Genomic DNA, 20625 nt, shown 5'->3' on the forward strand with positions numbered 1-20625 from the left:
TCAACGTTTATTTATTTTTGGGACAGAGAGAGACAGAGCATGAACGGGGGAGGGGCAGAGAGAGAGGGAGACACAGAATCAGAAACAGGCTCCAGGCTCTGAGCCATCAGCCCAGAGCCCGACGCGGGGCTCGAACTCCCGGACCGCGAGATCGTGACCTGGCTGAAGTCGGACGCTTAACCGACTGCGCCACCCAGGCGCCCCTATATGGGTCTATTTTAAAGAAAATTATAGACAATAAAACACAGAGGCAGCCCCTCATTTTTTCTGAACAACTCGCCTTTCCTATCAAGGGAGAGTTCATCTGGATTCGTTCCACGGAGAGCTCATTAGTGTTGGCATCTTATTTCTTCTACCAGATGTGGTTACTATTTTCATTTTATTCCAGGTAGCAGAGTACCAAACTAAAATTGCTAATGCTAAGTTCAGAGAAGTCCTGGGAAGAACTGACTGCAAGAGAACAAGAACAAAGAGGGAAAGGTAGGCAGTTTCATGACCTCTTTCTATTGGACATTGGTGGAGGAAATGCAGAAGAGAGTTGACATTCTGAACCTTTATTGTCAGAACTTTGCTCTAAACTCCAGAAAGCCTTTCTGACTACTCTTAGATCTAGCATTACAGCAGCTGTTCTCGAAGTATGGTCTCTGGACCGGGAAATCAGCCTCACCTTAGAACTTGTTCAAAATGCAAATTCTCGGGGGCGTCTGGGTGGCTCAGTCGGTTAAGCGTCCGACTTCGGCTCAGGTCATGATCTCACATTGATGGGTTCGAGCCCCGCGTCAGGCTCTGTGCTGACAGCTCAGAGCCTGGAGCCTGTTTCAGATTCTTTGTCTCCCTCTCTCTCTGCCCCTCCCCCACTCGTGCTCTGTCTCCCTCTGTCTCAAAAATAAATAAACATTTTTCAACGTTTATTTACTTTTGGGACAGAGAGAGACAGAGCATGAACGGGGGAGGGGCAGAGAGAGAGGGAGACACAGAATCGGAAATAGGCTCCAGGCTCTGAGCCGTCAGCCCAGAGCCTGATGCGGGGCTCAAACTCACGGACCGTGAGATCGTGACCTGGCTGAAGTCGGACGCTTAACCGACTGCGCCACCCAGGCGCCCCAATAAACATTTTTTAAAAAATGCAAATTCTCGGGGCACCTAGGTGGCTCAGTTGGTTAAACATCCGACTTCAGCTCAGGTCATGATCTCACGGTTCTTGAGTTTGAGCCCTGCGTCGCGCTCTATGTTGACAGCTCAGAGCCTGGAGACTGTCTTCAGACTCTGTCTCCCTCTCTCTCTGTCCCTCCCCTGGTTGTGCTGTCTCTCTCTCTCTCTCAAAAATAAATAAAATATTAACAAAAAAATGTTAAAAAATGCAAATTCTCAGGCCCCACCAGAGACCAAGGAGTCAGAAACTCTGGGACAGGGTCCCAACAAACATTTTGCCATGTCTCTCTTATTAATAAATCAATTGAGACAGAAGATAGATTCTTCAGGGATTCCTGGGTGGCTCAATCGGTAGAGCGTGTGACTCTTGACCTCAGTGTTGTGAATTCCAGCCCCAGGTTGGGTGTGGAGCCTATTAAAAAAAAAATAAAAGGTGGATCCTTCTTCCTGGATCCTAACTTCCTTCTTCCTGAGGTTAGCTATAGGAAAGAGCGAATGGTGCCATTAATCATAAAATTATACCAAGCAAACAGGGAAGGAACATTGAAAGAGTTTGGAGAGCAGAAGCAGAGGGAATTAATTTGGAAGTACTTAAGAGATGCACAAAATGGGGGTGCCTGAGTGGCTTAGTCCGTTAAGCGTCGACTTCGGCCCGGGTCATGGTTTCGGTTTGTGAGTTCGAGCCCCACCTTGCACTCTGTGCTCACAGCTCGGAGCCTGGAGCCTGCTTCAGATTCTGCATCTCCCTCTCTCTCTCTGCTCCTCCCCCGCTCACATTCTGTCTCTCTCTCTCCCTCAAAATAAATAAACATTAAAAAAAATTTTTTTGATGTCTTTTATATTTATTTGATCCCGTTTCCAGAGATCTTCATTTCTTTGGGCAGTTTCTGTCTGGTATCTGATGAGAGGAGTTAGCAAACTTTCTAGAAATGATCAGAGGGTAAATCATGAGGTTTTGCAAGACAAATGGTCTCTTGGAATTCCTCAAGTCTACCATGGCAGCACGAGAGCAAATGAGTGTTACCGTGCTCCAACAAAACTTTATTTACAAAACCTGTGGGGGGCTGGATTTAACCTGCAGGCTATAGTTTGTCACCCCTGTCATACCTGCTGCCATAAGACTCCCTTTAATATTGCCAGTAGCACAGGTCTGGCACTAACCTTTGGTTTCTCTGAAAAAGTCTTTTTTTCCCCTTCATTGACAAGATGTTTTTGTTGGCTAACAGAATACTGGATTTTGTGGGGTTTTTTTTTTTTTTTTTTTTTTCCTTTCAGTATTTTGAAGATGCCAAGTCATTGTCTTCTGGCTAACATTGCTTCTCATGAAGTTCGCTGTAACTCTCACCTTTGCTTTTCTATATATGATGAGTTTTTTATTCCTCTGGCCCTCTTCAAGACTTTTTTTTTTTAAGTTTTTTTTTTATCTTTTTTTTTTTTTTCAACGTTTTTTTTTTTATTTATTTTTGGGACAGAGAGAGACAGAGCATGAACGGGGGGGAGGGGCAGAGAGAGAGGGAGACACAGAATCGGAAACAGGCTCCAGGCTCTGAGCCATCAGCCCAGAGCCCGACGCGGGGCTCGAACTCACGGACCGCGAGATCGTGACCTGGCTGAAGTCGGACGTTTAACCGACTGCGCCACCCAGGCGCCCCCAGTCTTAGGAAACTTCTGAGAGCATTGGTATAGACTTCTGGGCTGAGATCTGTTTCTTTTCCCTCCCTCTGGGGTAGGTTTCTTCTTCTCCTTCTCCTTCTCCTTCTCCTTCTCCTTCTCCTTCTCCTTCTCTATCCATCCCCTGACAACTACGGGTATTTACCTGTGCACCAGAAGGGGCAACGGTATTTACTGCTTCTACCCAGAGGCTTAAGCTTTTCTAAAAGGTCTCTGGGCAGCTGGGGCTTTTCCTATGGAATAGATAAATACTGTTCTCTCTGTCTACACTACTAAGGGAAGCTCTTTTCAGTCTTATTCTGTATCCAGTCTTTCTTGTGAGCACTTGGTAAAGGTCACGGACCTGTAAGTGAATAGAAGCCCCCCTTGTGGCACACAGAGCGTCCTTGTAGTTACTCCAGTCCACGCTAGACCTTTAGTAAATCATTGAAATTTTAGCTGCGTTCGTACTGGCTTGTGTGAGGGCCCAAACACCTCCCGTGTTCTGGCATAGATGAGACCATTCAACACTCAGTCTCCTCTCCGGAGGAGCTGTGCCTCCTTGGATTTCAGGCTACTTAGTTGACCAGCAACCTTGGCTCGGCTCTTAGGTTCAACTTTTTGGTTCAAGAAAGGTTGGCATTTTGGACTTCATCTGGCCTTTTCTCACTATCAGGTAGGGAAAAATGCTCTTTTCAGGTTTTTTTTTTTTTTTTTTAATTTTTTTTTTTAACATTTATTTTTGAGACAGAGAGAGACACAGCATGAACGGGGGAGGGGCAGAGAGAGAGGGAGACACAGAATCGGAAACAGGCTCCAGGCTCTGAGCCATCAGCCCAGAGCCCGACGCGGGGCTCGAACTCCCGGACCGCGAGATCGTGACCTGGCTGAAGTCAGACGCTTAACCGACTGCGCCACCCAGGCGCCCCGCAGGTTTTTTTTTTTTTTTTTTTACATCCTAAATGGAAATGACACTTCCTACATGTTGTTTTGTACCATATTCCCCCTTCCCTCCCTGCCATTCAACTAGTATTGCAAACAGTTCCCCTTGTCATGAAAATATTGTTATTTTTTTTAAAGTTTATGTATTTGTTTTGAGAGAAACAGAGAGAGTGCGGGTGGGGGAAGGGCAGAGAGAGGGAGAGAGAGAGAGGATCCCAAGCAGGCTCCATGCTGTCAGCACAGAGCCCAGCGCGGGGTTGGAACCCACGAAACCGTGAGATCACGACCGGAGCCAAAACCAAGAGTCGGACACTTAATCGACTGAACCGCCCAGGTGCCCCATGAGAAGATTATTTGTAGCGGCTGTTTATTGTTGTTTTATATTAATCTAGCAATTTTTTTCAACCAAATTAAAATGATTGGGCACCGTAATAGACCTAACATTTGATTTTCCCAGCATCTTTACCCCGATATAGCGGTGGAAGAGAACTTCCTTTGGTCAATGCCACATGTCTCTTTGGGGTTGCTTCATCCTGCTGGCCTTTGGGTGGTAAGAAGGACCCAGGTCCTCCCTCTCGTAGTATTCTGGCTACAATGATTGATTCAGAGATGAGCACGTGAGAGAAGGAGGAACAAAATCCTTCTTCAGAAATTTCCCTAACATAGATGAAAAATTTCTGTCTCTTGGGATCATAGAGCTGGAAGGATTCACAGCTGCCTCTTCTCCACTGCTTGAAGGGAATCCTGAGTGTGGCGGGACTGAAAGATTGGGAGAAGCGAGTCCTGGCAGCATCGGTTCTCTGACTTCGGGCCGTAACATGTTCAGTTTCTCTGGTTCCTTCAGTTCTCTGTGTGTGATCCACCCCAGTTACCAACAATCCCTTTTTGTTTAAGTTGGTTTGGTTTGGGTTGTTCAGTGCTCCAGAAAGTATCCCTACTGATTTATGCTGTAGGCGGCATTCAAGTCGTGCCATTGTAGGGGTGGCCGGGTGGCTCAGTAGGTTAAGCATTTGACTTCCGCTCAGGTCATAATCTTGCAGTCTGTGAGTTCAAGCCCCACATTGGGCTCGGCACTGGTGGTGCGGAGTCTGCTTGGGATTTTCTCTCTCTCTCTCTCTCTCTCTCTGTCCCTTCTCTACTTGGGCTCTCTCTCTCAAAATAAATACACTTAAAAATTTTTTTGTTAAAGTCTTGCCATTATAAAGAACACTGTGAAGCAACTTAGTAACTACATCTTTTGCATACATGCATGCTTTCTTTCCACATTAAGAAACATTTCCAGGGGCGCCTGGGTGGCGCAGTCGGTTGGGTGTCCGACTTCAGCCAGGTCACGATCTCACGGTCTGTGAGTTCGAGCCCCGCGTCGGGCTCTGGGCTGATGGCTCAGAGCCTGGAGCCTGCTTCCGATTCTGTGTCTCCCTCTCTCTCTGCCCCTCCCCCGTTCATGCTCTGTCTCTCTCTGTCCCAAAAAAAATAAATAAACGTTGAAAAAAAAAAAAATTAAAAAAAAAAAAAAAAAAAGAAACATTTCCAAAGTAGGAATTGCTGAGTCATAGAACACGCAGATCTGAAAGGCTTTTGATGTGTGTGAAATTGCCTTCAGAAAGGTTGTCTATTTATACTTTTGTAAGGAGTGTATATGTCCCTATTTCCTTACAGTCACGGGAATACTGAGTATTATTATTTTTTTAAATTCCCAAGTAGATAGACTGCTTTTCTATACCTGTGTATAGAACACCCATACCTGTGTTCCCAAATAATGTCTTAACAGGATCATAAAAAAGAGAGCAAAGATCAAACATGGATGGAAATTTGGAATGACACCAGAAAAAAAGGGAGGAGTCCAAAATTTGTTCCAAGAGCATTACCACTATGAATACTCAGCCCTGGGTTTTCCCCCAGAACAGGTATTCCGAACTGGCTGAGCCAGTATGAATATTTCAGGGAGAAATAAACTTGAGGAAGTGACAGAGGTCCTACCCTGGGTTACCACCTTAGCCTGGGGCTCCAGTAGGTTATTGGCTGGAGCATTAATAAAAACTCCACACCCTGTGGGGTTAATATATATGCTATAGCGGGGACCCAGATTTCTGGTTCCTGCTCTTGAGGAGTCTGTCTCACCCACAAAGATGTGGGCTCAACTCCTTCTAGGAATATTGGCCCTGTCACCCACCATTGCAGAAAAATCTCTCCCGTAAGTGCTTGGTGTCAGAGGTGATGTAGGGCAGGTGGCTTCTTTGTCTATTTTTCTCAAATGTTAATATGCGGGAGAAGAGATAACCTTTGACTTATTTTAATTTCCTTCTCATCTGTTCCTTCTTTGGTTTCATTTCTCCTTTACCCAGAGAGAAAGGCTGAGGCATCAAAAGGGAGCCTTAGGAAAGATCATGTTAAAAAAAAAAAAAAAAAAAAAAGAGATAATGTTAAAATACAATAGAGTCCTAATACCCTGTTCTCTGTAATAGAATTAATTTCCTTCTTGGTACCCTAGGCATAGGTTCTCAGGGATGGTCTCCTAGTGTTTGTGGGAGGTTTAAGGCTATGCACGGAGTTATTTGTTACTCATCTGTTTCTCCATTATAGAAAATAAGATTCCTAAAGGCAGGGGCTCAGTCTGCTTAATTCACTGCTATATGCTGAGTTCTTAGGAGAGAGCTTAATTTTTCACTGACTGAATATATCCTTACTGCCCTGAAACCCTTATATTTCCTTAATAGAAACTACCTGGTGACCTTACCAGCCCAGCTTAACTTCCCCTCTACCCAGAAAGTTTGTCTGGATCTGAGCCCTGGGAACCATGATGTAAAATTCACTATTACTCTGGAGACCAAAGACAAGACCCAGAAGTTGCTAGAAACCTCTGGGTTGAAGAAGAGACACTTCCATTGCACCTCCTTTCTGGTAAGCACAGATTCAACCCTGAATCTGCTCCCTTCCTTTCTTATCCTTCTTTGGAGACACTTGGCACAATCTGATTGTAAGTACGATTTCTGTTGCCTTACTTTTGCCACGGTCTTTAAACTTATCTCCCCTAAACGTAAACTCAGCTCCTGGCCATAACTCATTCACCATTTCCTTGACCTTGGATTTCTTCCTTTAGTTTTTGACCTTAACCTCTGAATATCGTTTCCCTTCTTTTTCCTGGCAATGTGTCTTACGGCCCTAACTTTGCTACCCGCATCTAACTCAGCTCTTTCCTTCTACCCTCCCACTCTGGGGTTGAGACCAGTTGATTCATGCCCCAACATCCTGCTCCTCCAGAGCCCCCTTCTCTTGTCCAGGTACCACCTCCTGCTGGTGGCACAGAAGAAGTGGCTACAATCTGGGTGTCGGGAACTGGAAATAACATCAATTTTGTGGAGAAGAAAAAGGTTCTGATTCAGAGGCAGGAGAACGGCATCTTTATACAAACTGACAAGCCCATCTACAACCCGGGGCACAAAGGTAAGAGGCATACATAGGGGATTCGACGAAAGACTGGGGAAACCACTGCCCATATTCCAGAAAGAGGGGCTTTGTGGTTTGGGGGTAGGCCTATGGGGCAGGAGGGAGAAAGTTCTGGAGGGATGAAGCGTGACAAGTGTGGAATGCCTGCTGTGCTATGGAAGCAGAGAAAAGTGGGTGGAGTTGCGTGTGTGTGTGTGTGTGTGTGTGTGTCTGAAACAAAAGTATACATTTTCCGGGAATGGCGTTTGATCAGTGTAGCTGGGCTGCTGTGTCTTATGGCGAGCTGCTTGTCTATGAAAAAGAAAACATCAAAAGCATTTGGCTTAAGCTCCTGATATTTGTACTTTGTGCCTTCTTCCCTAGAAGGATATTCCATTATGATGTTTCCAAGTCAGGGGCTTTTTATCTGTCTGTCAGTTTAGGTTGTTTGTTGTGTTTGTTTGTTTGTTTGTTTTTTAAAAGTAAACCCTGACCAGGTTTTGCTGACTCAGAAGTGGGGGGGGGGGCAGGGAGTGGAAAGAGTGGAAGAAGGACTGGAGAGGGGGAAATCCCTTTGCCAATGATGCCTATTCTATTCTAGTGCATTTCCGCATCGTCACCCTGAACAGCAGCTTTCTTCCCGTGAATGACAAGGTGAGAATTCAGAGGGAAGGGGAGAGGGGTAGGGCAGACTGAGATAGAGCAGGGAGAAGGAGAAGATGTTCTTCCTAAGAGCGTGATGAGGTGAAGTCCTCTGAGGAGCAGAATGCTTGTGCTAGCCTCAGGGCACAGGTCGAAAGCCTGTCAGTCCCCAGCAGCCTAAAAACAGCCAGAGGTGCCAGTTCTTAAGCTGATAGCTGCGAACATCAGTTAGGTTAATATGCCTGAGACGTGCTTGTATCCACTGCCCGTTTTAAATGTTTTCCATGTTATTTTATTTTTTATTGTTTAAAATTTTTTTTTTTAATTTTTTTTTTCAACGTTTATTTATTTTTGGGACAGAGAGAGACAGAGCATGAACGGGGGAGGGGCAGAGAGAGAGGGAGACACAGAATCCGAAACAGGCTCCAGGCTCTGAGCCATCAGCCCAGAGCCTGATGTGGGGCTCGAACTCACGGACCGTGAGATCGTGACCTGGCTGAAGTCGGACGCTTAACCGACTGCGCCACCCAGGCGCCCCTGTTTAAAAATTTTTGAGAGAGAGAGAACATGCGAGTGCCAGTGGGGGAGAGCGGCGGGGTGGGAGGGGGAGAGAGAGAGAGAGAGAGGGAGAGACTTCCAAGAATCTCAGGCTCATGACCTGAGCCCAAATCAAGTGATGGATGTTCAATTGACTGAGCCCCCCCAGGAGCCCCTCCACTGTCGTTTTAAGAGTTTCTACAGGGGTGCTGGGTGGTTCGGTAGGTTGAGCGTCTGACTCGATTTCGGCTCAGGTCATGATTCCAGGGTTGTGGGATCGAGCCTCACATCAGGCTCCGTGCTGATGGTGGAGACTGCTTGGGATTCTCTCTCTTTGTCTCTTTCTGCCCGCCCTCCCCCGCCCCCCCTTGTTCGCGTGTGCGCATGCACACTCTCTCTTCCTCTCTCAAATATAATAAACAAACAAACAAATAAATAAATAACATAGAAGAGTTTTTGAAAACTTCAAGATTTTCAAATATAAACAAACAAACAAACAAATAAATAAATAACATAGAAGAGTTTTTGAAAACTTCAAGATTTTCTCTCCAGGAGTGATACCACATGACTTTGCAGTTCAAAAATTAGAAATAATTCAGGAGGGGACGCCTGAGTGGCTCAGGCGGTTGAGCATCCGACTGAGGCTCAGGTAGTGATCTCATGGTTCGTGGGTATGAGCCCTACATCGGGCTCTGTGCTGACAGCTCAGAGCCTGGAGCCTCTTCAGATTCTGTGTCTCCCTCTCTCTCTGCTTCTCCCCGGCTTGCGCTCTGTCTCTCTCTGTCTCTGTCAAATAAACACTGGAAAAAAAAGAAATAATTCAGGAGTATTCCTAACAAAAATTAGAAATAAGAATATCTAATCCCACCATCTTTTTTTTTTTTTTTTTCTACAAGACAAGGTGATTTATTAAGTAGGCAATTCTCCTAAGGCTACATTACATGCCTAAGGTAAAAAAATGTGGTAACACTTGGCAATTACTTAAAGGTTCCTTAAACAACTCAGTCCCTGGAATCATAAGCCTTTTGATAGGTTTGATCTCAATTTAGGGCTTGTGTCATTTTTATATTTCTGAAACACTTACCTCACCTCTCAGACATTTCTGCTGCCTTCTTTGCCCTTCATTCACAGCCCATGATACATGATGTGTCATGAAGCTTTTAAAGATACTCATAGGGCAGCATTATTGTTATTTCCATCTCCCCTTCTCAGAGTTTCTTTCCTCTCCGTGCAGTGAAGCTATGAGCTTTTTTTTTTTTTTAACCATTATCCTCATATTTCATTTTTAGGCTGTTCTCAATTTTTTTATTTTTTAACTTTTAATTAAAAAAATTTTTTTTTCACTTATATCCAAGTTAGTTAGCATATAGTGCAACAATGATTTCAGGAGTAGATTCCTTAATGCCCTTTACCCATTGAGACCATCCCCCCCCACCCACAACCCCTCCAGTAACCCTCTGTTTGTCCTCCATATTTAAGAGTCTCTTCTGTTTTGTCCCCCTCCCTGTTTTTACATGATTTTTGTTTCCCTTCCCTTGTGTTCATCTGTTTTGTCTCTTAAAGTCCTCATATGAGTGAAGCCATATGATATTTGTCTTTCTCTAATTTCCCTTAGCATAATGCCCTCCAGTTCCGTCCACGTAGTTGCAAATGGCAAGATTTCATTCTTTTTGATGGCTGAGTAATACTCCATTGTATATATTTATCACATCTTCTTTATCCATTCATCCATCCATGGACATTTGGGCTCTTTCCAGACTTTGGCTATTGTTGATAGTGCTGCTATAAACATGGGGGTGCATGTGTCCCTTCGAAACAGCACCCCTGTATCCCTTGGATAAATCCCTAGGAGTGCAATTGCTGGGTTGTAGAAGCTATGAGCTTGTTGATGAGTAGCTTCCTCTGCCATTACTTTCTTTCCCATTTGGAATTCTTTTTAGCTTCTCCTTCCTGTCACCTGTATCCTTTCTGTATCAGCCGGGTTTAATATTGACTAGTTATTTCTTAACAGACTGTTAATTCCAGAGCAGAGAGGAAAGGCTAGGGGAAAATGTGACTACAGCCAACTATTATTTTAGACTCCACTGGCCCCTGAAGGTGCCTGAAGTTAAGGGTCCCATTAACTACCCTTCTTCTATTATCTCTCCTCTGCTCAAATTAGACCCCATTACTGAGAGTTGTTCTGATTTCCATAGTTATTCTCTCTTTCTATCTTAAAATTACTCCTCCTCCCCTACATCATTTCTTTAGCCAGCCCCCTACTCCAAGTTCCAAATTTGAAACTCCTGTTTGAAACACTGAAATCAACTAAAGGAATTTTACTAAGAAACTGAGGGACAAAAATTGTGAAGTTAAGCGACTGAAGTATACTTGAGATTAACCAAGCCTGTCTACTTTGGTGGCAACACCCATTTATTCAGAAACCTCAGCCTACTTCCAGGTGGAAACGCTGTCTTCTTACTTGAACACTTGTTGTTTTCCAGAGCCTGCTTCTAAGTAATTGGTGTTCTTCCCGCCTCTTGACTCTCCGTGTGAGGAAAGTACTTTGTTATCTGAGAAGTGTTCTTTTTCTCTAATTTTTAGCCATCCATAGTAATCTCATTTTTGTCTCCTTATTATCTGTATAGCTCTGGTTTGTGAAAGTCTCAAGCCTCTCCTTTGACCCCGAAGGGGAATGGAATGTGACACCTCAAAATGGGCCACTGTGGCATGTGGATTGTTTTGAACTGAGGGTAATCAAGAGCCAGCATACTCAGGAAACGTTTTTTTTTTTTTTTACCTCTCTCTTAACTGACTGAGAGAACTGAAATAGGAGGCCTGGCCCAGTTACCAGATATAACTTTTTTTATCTAAAGGATTTATCTGGGGGCACCTCGGTAGCTCAGTCGGTTGAGCGTGTCAACTCTTGATTTCGGTACAGGTCATGATCCCAGGGTCGTGGAATCGAGCCCCAAGTCGGGCTCCATATTGAGCCTGGAGACTGCTTAAGATTCTCTCTCTGTCTCCTTCTGCCCCTCTCCCCCTGCTCCTGTGCTCTCTCGTGCGTGTTCTCTCTCTCTCTCTCAAAAAAAAAAAAAAAATTTATCTACATGGTAAGGCAAAGATTTGATTACCAACCATTTGTTCTTCTGCTCTCCCTGTGACTTGCCTGGTGTCCCTTTGAAACCCCAGGCACCTTTGCCATTCCTTAGCTGATGATACAAAATCCTCAATTGCCTGACTGCCTTGGGGTCTCATTGTCTTTGTGGGGCTCCCAAATGCCAGTAATCAAATGTTTTTCTCCTGCTAATCTATCTTTGGATTACTAGACTAGCCAAAGAAACTAGAAGGGGGAAATTTTTCTGTCCCTCTAATCCTTACCTCTCATTTTTTTTGGTTTTACTGAAGAACTGCCATGATCCTTGATATCCAGGCTGACGGCTGCCTTGACATGACGTGGTGCTTGGCCCAAGAATCAAAGGCAAACACCACCTTGAGTTCGTTTCCGTTTCCTTCCAAGTGAGATGCGGACCTTGAACCCTCTCTGAGACCGCACATCTAAATTCCAGCTTTCAATCCCATTTAGTTTTTTTTTTTTTTTTTTTTTTAACGTTTATTTATTTTTGAGACAGAGAGACACAGAGCATGAACGGGGGAGGGTCAGAGAGAGAGGGAGACACAGAATCTGAAACAGGCTCCAGGCTCTGAGCGGTCAGCACAGAGCCCGACACGGGGCTGGAACTCACGGACTGCGAGATCATGACCTGAGCCGAAGTCGGACGCTCAACCGACTGAGCCACCCAGGCGCCCCAATCCCATTTAGTTTTTAAGTGTATGTAATACTACTTGGAATGCCCTGAACTTAATAGGTGTATAGTTTCTAATCAGAGTTTTAATTGCATTAACGTTTATGTATGTATGTATGTATGTATGTATGTATTTTGCATTTATTGATTTTGAGAAATGTACGAGCACATGAGCAGGGGAGGTGCAGAGAGAGAGAGGGAGAGAGAGAATCCCAGGCAGGCTCCACGCTCAGCACAGAGCCCGACTCTGGGCTTGACCCTAGGATCCTGTGATCACGACCTGGTGGAAATCACGAGCCGGATGCTCAACCGAATGAGCCACACAGGCGCCCCTGCATGTATCTCTTAAAAAGCATATCTCAGGGGCACCTGGCTGGCTCAGTCTGTAGGTCATGCGACTCTTGATCTCGGGGATGTGAGTTTGAGCCCTATGATGAGTGTACAGATTGCTTGAAATCTTTAGGGGTGCCTGTGTGGCTCGACTGGTTAAGCGTCTGACTCTTGATTTTGGCTCGGGTCATGATCTCACGGTTGGTGAGATCGAGCCCCATGTCCAGCTCCGCACTGACAAGGCACAGTGTGCTTGGGATTCTCTCTCTCCCTCTCTCGCTGCCCCTTTCCCCTGTGTGTGCGCGTGCACACACACACTCTCTCTCAAAATAACTAAATAAACCATAAAAAAAATTTTTTTTAATCTTAAAAAAAAAAAGTACATCTTAAATAATCATGATCTCATTATCAAACCTAAGGAAATTAATAAGAATCATTTACTATCATGTAACACCTGTCTTAAGTTAGGGTTTTTTCAAATGGCTGATTTTTTTTTTTCAAACTAGGATCTGATTAAATTCATTTATTACATTTGATTGTTATATCTTTCAAATCTCTCATAATTTAAAATAATCTTATTTTTTCATTGTCGCCTTATATATTTTTTAGGAGAGAGAGTGAGAGACGTGATCAGGCTAAATGACTTGTAGAATGTCCCCATTCCAGAAAATGACATTGACTTTTGAGGAAGCCTAGTTGTCTTATAGAATATTCAACGTTCTTTCTTTATTTTTTATTAAAAAAATTTTTTTTTAACGTTTATTTATTTTTGAGACAGAGAGAGAGAGCATGAACAGGGGAGGGTCAGAGAAAGAGGGAGGCACAGAATCTGAAACAGGCTCCAGGCTCTGAGCTGTCAGCACAGAGCCCGACGCGGGGCTCGAACTCACGGACCGCGAGATCATGACCCGAGCCAAAGTCGGACGCTTAACCGACTGAGCCACCCAGGCGCCCCTCAACGTTCTTTTTTTAAAAAAACTGTTTATTTATTTATTGTGAGAGACAATGAGAGGGGCAGAGAGAGGGGGAGAAAGAGAATCCCAAGCAGTCTCCATGACCAACACAGGACTCTGATCCCCACCAACCATGAGATCATGACCTGAGCTGAAACCAAGGGTCAGACCCTCACCTGACTGAGCTGCCCACGTGCTCCAAAATATCTGACATTCTTCATTCGTCTGATTATGTCTTTCTTTGTAGTCTAACTTGCTCCCCTATGTTCTGGAGGTAGTTCTGAGGTCTTCATTAGATTTAAACTGAACGTTTTTGGCTAAAATATTTATCAGGAAATGCTGTGAACACCCAATGTATCTCTTCAGAAGATACCTAATGTCAGATTGTCCCGTTATTAGTGATGATGAGTTTGATTACTTATTTAAGGTGGTGATAGCCTAATTTCTCCAGGTAAAGGTATGTCTTCTGTTTAAAATTTTTAAAATTTTATTTATTTATTTATTTATTTATTTATTTACATGTGAGCTCCATGCCCAACCTGTGGCTTGAATTCATGACCTCAAGGTCAAGAGTCACATGCTGTACTGAGCGAGCCAGCCAGGCACCCCTGTCTTTTTTTTTTTTTTTTTTTTTAATTAGCAAGTAATTTTGGTGACACTTTGACACTTAGCCCAATAACCTGTTCCCCATGAACTTAGTGGTTTTAGCGTCCATTTTCTTTTTTTTTTTTTTTTAATTTTTTTTTTTTTGTTTTCAACGTTTATTTATTTTGGGGACAGAGAGAGACAGAGCATGAACGGGGGAGGGGCAGAGAGAGAGGGAGACACAGAATTGGAAACAGGCTCCAGGCTCCGAGCCATCAGCCCAGAGCCCGACGCGGGGCTCGAACTCACGGACCGCGAGATCGTGACCTGGCTGAAGTCGGACGCTTAACCGACTGCGCCACCCAGGCGCCCCAGCATCCATTTTCTTGAAGAAACTATACATGGTCCTTTGATGGAACTCTTTTAAACAAAGTATTTTTTAGCGGTACCTGGGTGAGTCAGTTGGTTAAGCAGCTGACTTCAGGTCATGATCTTGCGGTTCCTGGGGTTGAGCCCCTCATCAGGCTCTCTGCTGTCAGCACGGAGCCTGCTTCGGATCCTCTGCCTTCCTCTCTCTCTGCCCCTCCCCTGCTCATGCTGTCTTTCTCATTCTCTTTCTCTTTCTCTCTCTCTCTCTCAAAAATAAATTTTATTTATTTTTGAGACAGAGCATGAGCAGGGGAGGGGCAGAGAGAGAGAGAGACACAGCATCCGAAGCAGGCTCCAGGCATTGAGCTGTCAGCACAGAGCCTGACGTGGGGCTTGAACTCACGAACAGCGAGATCATGACCTGAGCTGAAGTCGGACGCTCAACCGACTGAGCCACCCAGGCGCCCCTCAACGTTCTTTTTTTAAAAGAACTGTTTATTTATTTATTGTGAGAGACAATGAGAGGGGCAGAGAGAGAGCGAGACACAGAATCTGAAGCAGACTCTAGGCTCTGAGCTGTCAGCACGGAGCCTGACGTGGGGCTCGAACTCTTGAACCATGAGATTATGACGTGAGCCAAAGTCTGCACTTAACTGACTGAGCCACCCAGGCGCCCCCAATACTTTCTTTTAAGGCATGTGGTGTAGAGTTCAGTCCCAGACCACTAAGGGATGCAAAAGCATCAGAAGCTTCATTTCTTCAGTTTCTGGAGACTGGCAATCCCTTTGAGGAAATCTCTTCTCTCTCCTCCCCCCGCCAATAAGCTTTTGCTCATTGTTACCCTTATGGAAGCACCAAAGAGCCATTTAGAAAGGCTCAGAGAAAGACAGACCTTGTGATTTTTTTTTTTTTTTTTTTTTTAGAGAGAGGGCGCAAGTGAGAGAGGGTGGAGAGACAGAATCCCATGAGGGGCAGAGAGAGGGAGAGAGAAGCAGGGCTCCCCCAAAGTGGGGCTCAAACTCACCAACCGTAAGATCATGGCCCGAGCCTCAGACAGATGCTTAACCGACTGAGCCACCCAGGTGGCCCCTTGTGAACCTTTTGCTTTCGGCCCATCCTTATTGCGTATCCTGCTTTAACCCACGTTGTCTGGTTTTCCTTTTCAGTACTCCATGGTGGAACTGCAGGTAGGTAGAAGTTTCCTTTCCTTTTCTGTCAGCTGTGGAAAAGGGGAGATGATTTCGGTGCTCAAGCCCCAGGCCAGAAACCACTCTGAGATGTTGGCCCAGTGCCCAAGATGGAGTCCGCGGCCCAGCACCCACAATTCCCCCCAAGCCATGCCTGCTCTCTGGCCTGTGCTCTCCCACCCTCTCAGGCCTGAACCTCTGTAGATAAGGACACACTGCCCTGCGGCCACCAACCTTCCCACTCTGATTCCCGTGACTTCTCTGCTCCGTGCAAGTTCCACCGGGCTCAGTTCTGTACTCCTCTTATTGTCATGGCCGTTCTTGTAGATGCTCAGCAGTTGGCTATGACGTGAATACCTGTGGGCAGTGCCGAGAAGGACAGGGACCAGAAAGTTGGAATATCTCATGGCATCGCCTCCATTGTTCTGTTACCTTATCTGTCAGGTAGCTTACGATAAATTCCCTCAGCATTACCCCTACATAGGCACCGAGAACAAACAACTCTCTGTAAAGGCCATCCTAAAGCCCACTTTCTGAAACTGACAATAACACCTTAGAGGGCTCGATCTGACTCTTTGAATCCACAAGGATGCTTTTCTTCCCCAGTGGGGTCCGGCCCTATAGGAAAATTTATTTAGCAACAAGAAAACTATAAATGAAAACTTAGCCACAAAGAAAATTATGAATGAAACAGGGGGCCCCTCTTCCTGGACGCAGACCACGGAGGTCATGAATCCCAGGGAGTGGGATTCTTTACCTGCGCTTTGTGTCTTTACCTGCTTTTTGTAGCGCAGAGCGAGAGACGGGCAGGTACGTCATGAAGTTTCTTTTTAATGAACGCAGGACCCAAATAGCAACAGGATTGCCCAGTGGCTGGAAGTGATGCCGGAGCAAGGCATTGTGGACCTGTCCTTCCAACTGGCCCCAGAGGCAACGCTGGGCACCTATACCGTGGCAGTGGCTGGGGGCAAGACCTTTGGCACCTTCCTTGTGGAAGAATATGGTAGGTGGGAGAATCAGCAGGTCAGAGCGTTGGACAGAATCTTGCCCCCAAGTCAGCAAAGGTACAGTAAAATATACTACGGGGAGGGATTCTCGATTCGTTTTTGAATCCTGGCTAAGCCAGCTAATAACGTTAGGAGCATTTTTGCCTTGCTCGTCCCCTCCCTTAACTTAATTCATTTAATTATCACTGTTTCTATATCCCCCTGTCTACTGTGGGTAGGGGTCAAATCCTTCTTCTTGCCCATTTTTGTTTCCACTCTCCCCAGTGCTGCCTAAGTTTCAGGTGGATGTGGTGGAACCCAAGCAGTTATCGACCGTGGAGGAGTCCTTCTTGGTGAAAATTTGTTGTAGGTGAGACTAAAGCTCTGGATCTGGTGGAGATTACAGCTATATGGAGAAGAGTGACAGGGGAGAGTGGTTATGGAGGCGGTGGTTAAGACTCGAGACATTTTATGCGGTCCAGAGCCGTGACTTCTCCCAGAACACATTTTCTTTTTTTGTTTTGGTTTTTTTTTGGGGGGGGGGGTTGGGTTTTTTGTGTTTTGTTTTAGAAAGAGAGAGAGTGAGAGGGCACTCAAGCGGGGGAGGGGGGAGGAAGCAGAGAGAGAGAGAGAGAGAGAGAGAGAGAGGGAGAGACTCTTAACCAGGGTCCACAGTCCACGCTCAGCACAGTGTCTGACATGGGGTTCGATCCCATGACCCTGGGATCATGATCTGAGCTGAAATCAAGAGTTGGACAGTCAACCGGCTGAGCTGCCCAGGTGCCCCTACGTTTTTTTTTCCCTTATTTATTTATTTATTTATTTATTTATTTTTGAGGGAGAAAGTGTGCATGAGCGGGGGGAGGGGCAGAGAGAGAGAGAGGGAGGCAGACGATCCAAAGCAGGTTCAGCCCTGTCAGCAGCCAGGAAGCCCACCGTGGGACTCAGACTCACGAACGGTGAGATCGTGACCTGCGCGGAAGTCAGACGCTCCACTGACTGTGCCACCCAGGTGCCCCTCGGCATTATTAGTTAAGTGTCCGCTTTGTGCGGAACACAACAGTGAATCCGATGAGAAATCGGGGTAAGGAGAAAGAAAACATCGATCTCGGTCCTTCGCATGGTATTTGTTGTGTGGTGGCCGAGACCCTAAGGCTTTGGGTCAAGCAGGGAAGTGGACCAGACTAGTGAAGGGTAGGACAGTCAGTGCTTCCAGAGGCTGGAGTACGGAAAAGAAGGAAAAGTGGTGTCTCGGAAGAGGAGGGCGGGATCTCAAGTGGAATCTCCCAACTCTGACTTGTCGTGCTTCTCTGGGTTAGGTACACCTACGGAAAGCCCATGCGAGGGGCAGCACAGGTATCCGTGTGTCAAAAGGCGTATACTCACCATTTTCCAGAGGCAGAATGGGAACAGCTACCCGACAGATGCAAGAACCTTTCTGGACAGGTGACTAAAGGGGATGTAGGAAGGGAAACTTATTCCTGTGTGCGAAAGTAACTAAGCACCAATATACCAATATAGAAAAGTAGTAAAAACCCCAGAGTAGGAACCTTTTCACACAATCGCCGTCCCAGTTCCAAAGCACAAGGCAGTCTTCTTTATTCTAAACAGGTGAAGTCTTTTAGAATCTGCCCTGGAGTCGAGAAATTACGCTAAATCCTTGCGAGGCACAATTTTCCTGCCCTGCGGTTGGTTCTTTCTCCCCCTTCTCCGATCTCGGAGCTTCAACGTTGCTTCATGATTATCTGTGTCGGAGGAGAGTTTTTCTTTCTTAAACGTGGCGAAACTAAAGTATGGAGATCAGAATTTCTGTCTACGGTATATGATCAAGTGGGAGTAGAAGTTAGGTGATTCATCCTCCCTTTCTCTCTCCCTGATTGCCTCACTAGACTGACAAGTCAGGATGCTTCTCAGCTTCTGTGGATATGTCCACCTTCAACCTCACTGGTTACACGTACAGCCACAGCATCAATATTGTGGCTACCGTGGTGGAGGAAGGAACAGGTAAGTTGGACACGCCTGCCTTCATTAAGAAAAGACCCATCGAGAGGGCTCAAGATCTACCCTCATTAGTGTTTGGGAACGAGTCTGTTCCTAGTTCACTGTCAAAGGGCAATGCCGGATTCCAATCTGTCATTCACTACCTATTTCCCCAAAAGTTTGGGGAGGAGGAGTTTGTTTGGGTCTTTGGCCGGAAATACGTTCAGTTTCATACGTCCAAGGTGGCACTGTCCTTTCAGGGATTTTACGTTACACACACCAGGTATTTAGGTCACCATACGTCTGGTTTCCCTCTTCAGGAGCAGAGGCCAATACCACTCAGGATATCTACATTTCTTCAGAAATGGGATCGATAACCTTTGAAGACACCAAAAATTTTTATTACCCCAATTTCCCCTTCACTGGGAAGGTATGTTGAAACCTGTCTCTACACCCAAAAGGTGCTTAACCATCCGCTGTTGCCTTCTTCCTGGAGACATATAATAATAGCTAATTTAACATTTTTTCTCAGTCCTTTACGTGTATTCGCCTGTCTAGTCCTTACAACGATCCAATGAGGTAGACACTATTATTGGCCCCGTTTTACCGATGAGGAGACCGAGGCACAGAGAGGTTAAATGATTTTCCAAAAGTTATACAGCTAGTAAGTGGCACCTAGGATCAAACCCAGGCAGACTGCATCCAGAGTATATAGTCTTAATTCCTTGGGTTGTGCTGCCTTTAGTCTCCCATGAGATGTGCCTTGAATATTAATGTGACTTCATTGCCTTTCCCAATGCCCGGGACTCGTACTCTAATGTCCAAATCTTTGAATTTCAGACCTGCACGGTATCTGGAGAAATCATCTAGTCTGGCTCCTCATCTAAGCAAGATTAAACGTGCCTTAACCGGGAGCCAATTATCGCTCCTTAAGCAGTTTCTTCAGAGATTTAAAATTTTCCTTTGTTGGAGTCTTCTTTCTGATACTTCACAATCTGTCCGTCTCTCCAGTTGATCTTTGTGAACGTCCCAAACAGTCGTTCAGCACAATAATGTAGCATACTTCTAGATCTATTTAGATCAATCCTTAGCCATCTTGTCTCTAGACCGAGGGTAGATCCAGATTCTCTGGGAGCCTATGGATTATAAATTTGGGAGTGGAAGGGGATTCTCTCTCTAAAAAAAAAAAAATAATAATAATGTACAGAGAGCCTTGGAGGGGGGGAACCTGTGTAAATGAAGGGTCCTGAAGCTTCATTAGCTACGTGACAAATCTACTCCTGCTCCAGGCTGAGCTGCTTCTGTTTCCTTCTCACTTTCCCACAGATGTTAGGTTCCAATGCTTGAATCGCATCTACTTGTTTCTGGACTCTTTTGTGAAATGTATTCTTAGCGTTTCTTTTCTCACCTCACTTCACCTCATACTTGAATCGACTCCAGACCTGACCCTAACTCATGCCCTCATAACCTTCCCCCTTTAGCTAAGAGTTAGGGGCCATGACGGCTCCCCCCTCAAGAATCATTCAGTATTTCTGGTGATTTCTGGCATAAATGGAACCACCAACCAGACCCTAACTACTGACAACGATGGCCTTGCTCCCTTCGAGCTGGATACAGTCAGTTGGAATGGGAGAGATATTTCTCTGGAGGTAAGCACCAAAGAGGACACGCTTTCCGGTAAGGCTTCCCTGAAGGAAAACCTCAAACTTTTCCTGTTCTCTCCCCTCCTCCCTCATTTGTCATTCTGTCAGCATCATTCACCAGTCCTGCTTCCCAGTTGACAAAAACTTTTGTTGGTCTTTAATATCAACCGAATAAATTTTCCTTCAGGTAAGCAATGTTATTCCTACTAATTCATCGTACGACTTATCCTCATCTCTATTTGATCCCATATTTAAAATCAGAGTAGGGGGGCGCCTGGGTGGCTCAGTTGGTTGAGCATCCAAATTCGGCTCAGGTCACTATCTCGAGGTTTGTGAGTTCGAACCCCGCGTCGGGCTCTCTGCTGTCAGTGTAGAGCCCGCTTCAGATCCTCTGTCCCCTTCTCTCTCTCTCTCTCTCTCTCTCTCTCTCTCTGCCCCTCCCCTGCTTCTATCTCTCT

General features: G+C 45.5%; 1 protein-coding gene across 3 annotated transcripts in view; it reads left to right on the top strand.

Annotated features, from left to right (window-relative positions):
- Positions 1 to 390: 390 nt before the first annotated feature.
- Positions 391 to 20625, top strand: part of A2ML1 (alpha-2-macroglobulin like 1) — a 48837-nt gene continuing 28602 nt past the window's right edge. For 2 of the 3 annotated variants that reach the window (XM_045465722.1, XM_045465723.1), the window contains exons 1-11: positions 5834 to 5938; positions 6462 to 6645; positions 7026 to 7188; positions 7772 to 7824; positions 15538 to 15558; positions 16402 to 16561; positions 16830 to 16914; positions 17864 to 17990; positions 18434 to 18548; positions 18845 to 18954; positions 20006 to 20173. In XM_045465722.1, coding sequence (XP_045321678.1) covers positions 5874 to 5938; positions 6462 to 6645; positions 7026 to 7188; positions 7772 to 7824; positions 15538 to 15558; positions 16402 to 16561; positions 16830 to 16914; positions 17864 to 17990; positions 18434 to 18548; positions 18845 to 18954; positions 20006 to 20173 — 1251 coding nt within the window. In that variant the 5' untranslated portion in view covers positions 5834 to 5873. Of the gene's footprint in view, positions 481 to 5833; positions 5939 to 6461; positions 6646 to 7025; positions 7189 to 7771; positions 7825 to 15537; positions 15559 to 16401; positions 16562 to 16829; positions 16915 to 17863; positions 17991 to 18433; positions 18549 to 18844; positions 18955 to 20005; positions 20174 to 20625 lie in introns of those variants that run through there. The other variant, XM_045465724.1, reaches the window with a different exon arrangement.

This window comes from Leopardus geoffroyi, chromosome B4 (genome assembly GCF_018350155.1).
Source record: "Leopardus geoffroyi isolate Oge1 chromosome B4, O.geoffroyi_Oge1_pat1.0, whole genome shotgun sequence".
In the NCBI taxonomy this organism is placed as follows: Eukaryota; Metazoa; Chordata; class Mammalia; order Carnivora; family Felidae; genus Leopardus; species Leopardus geoffroyi.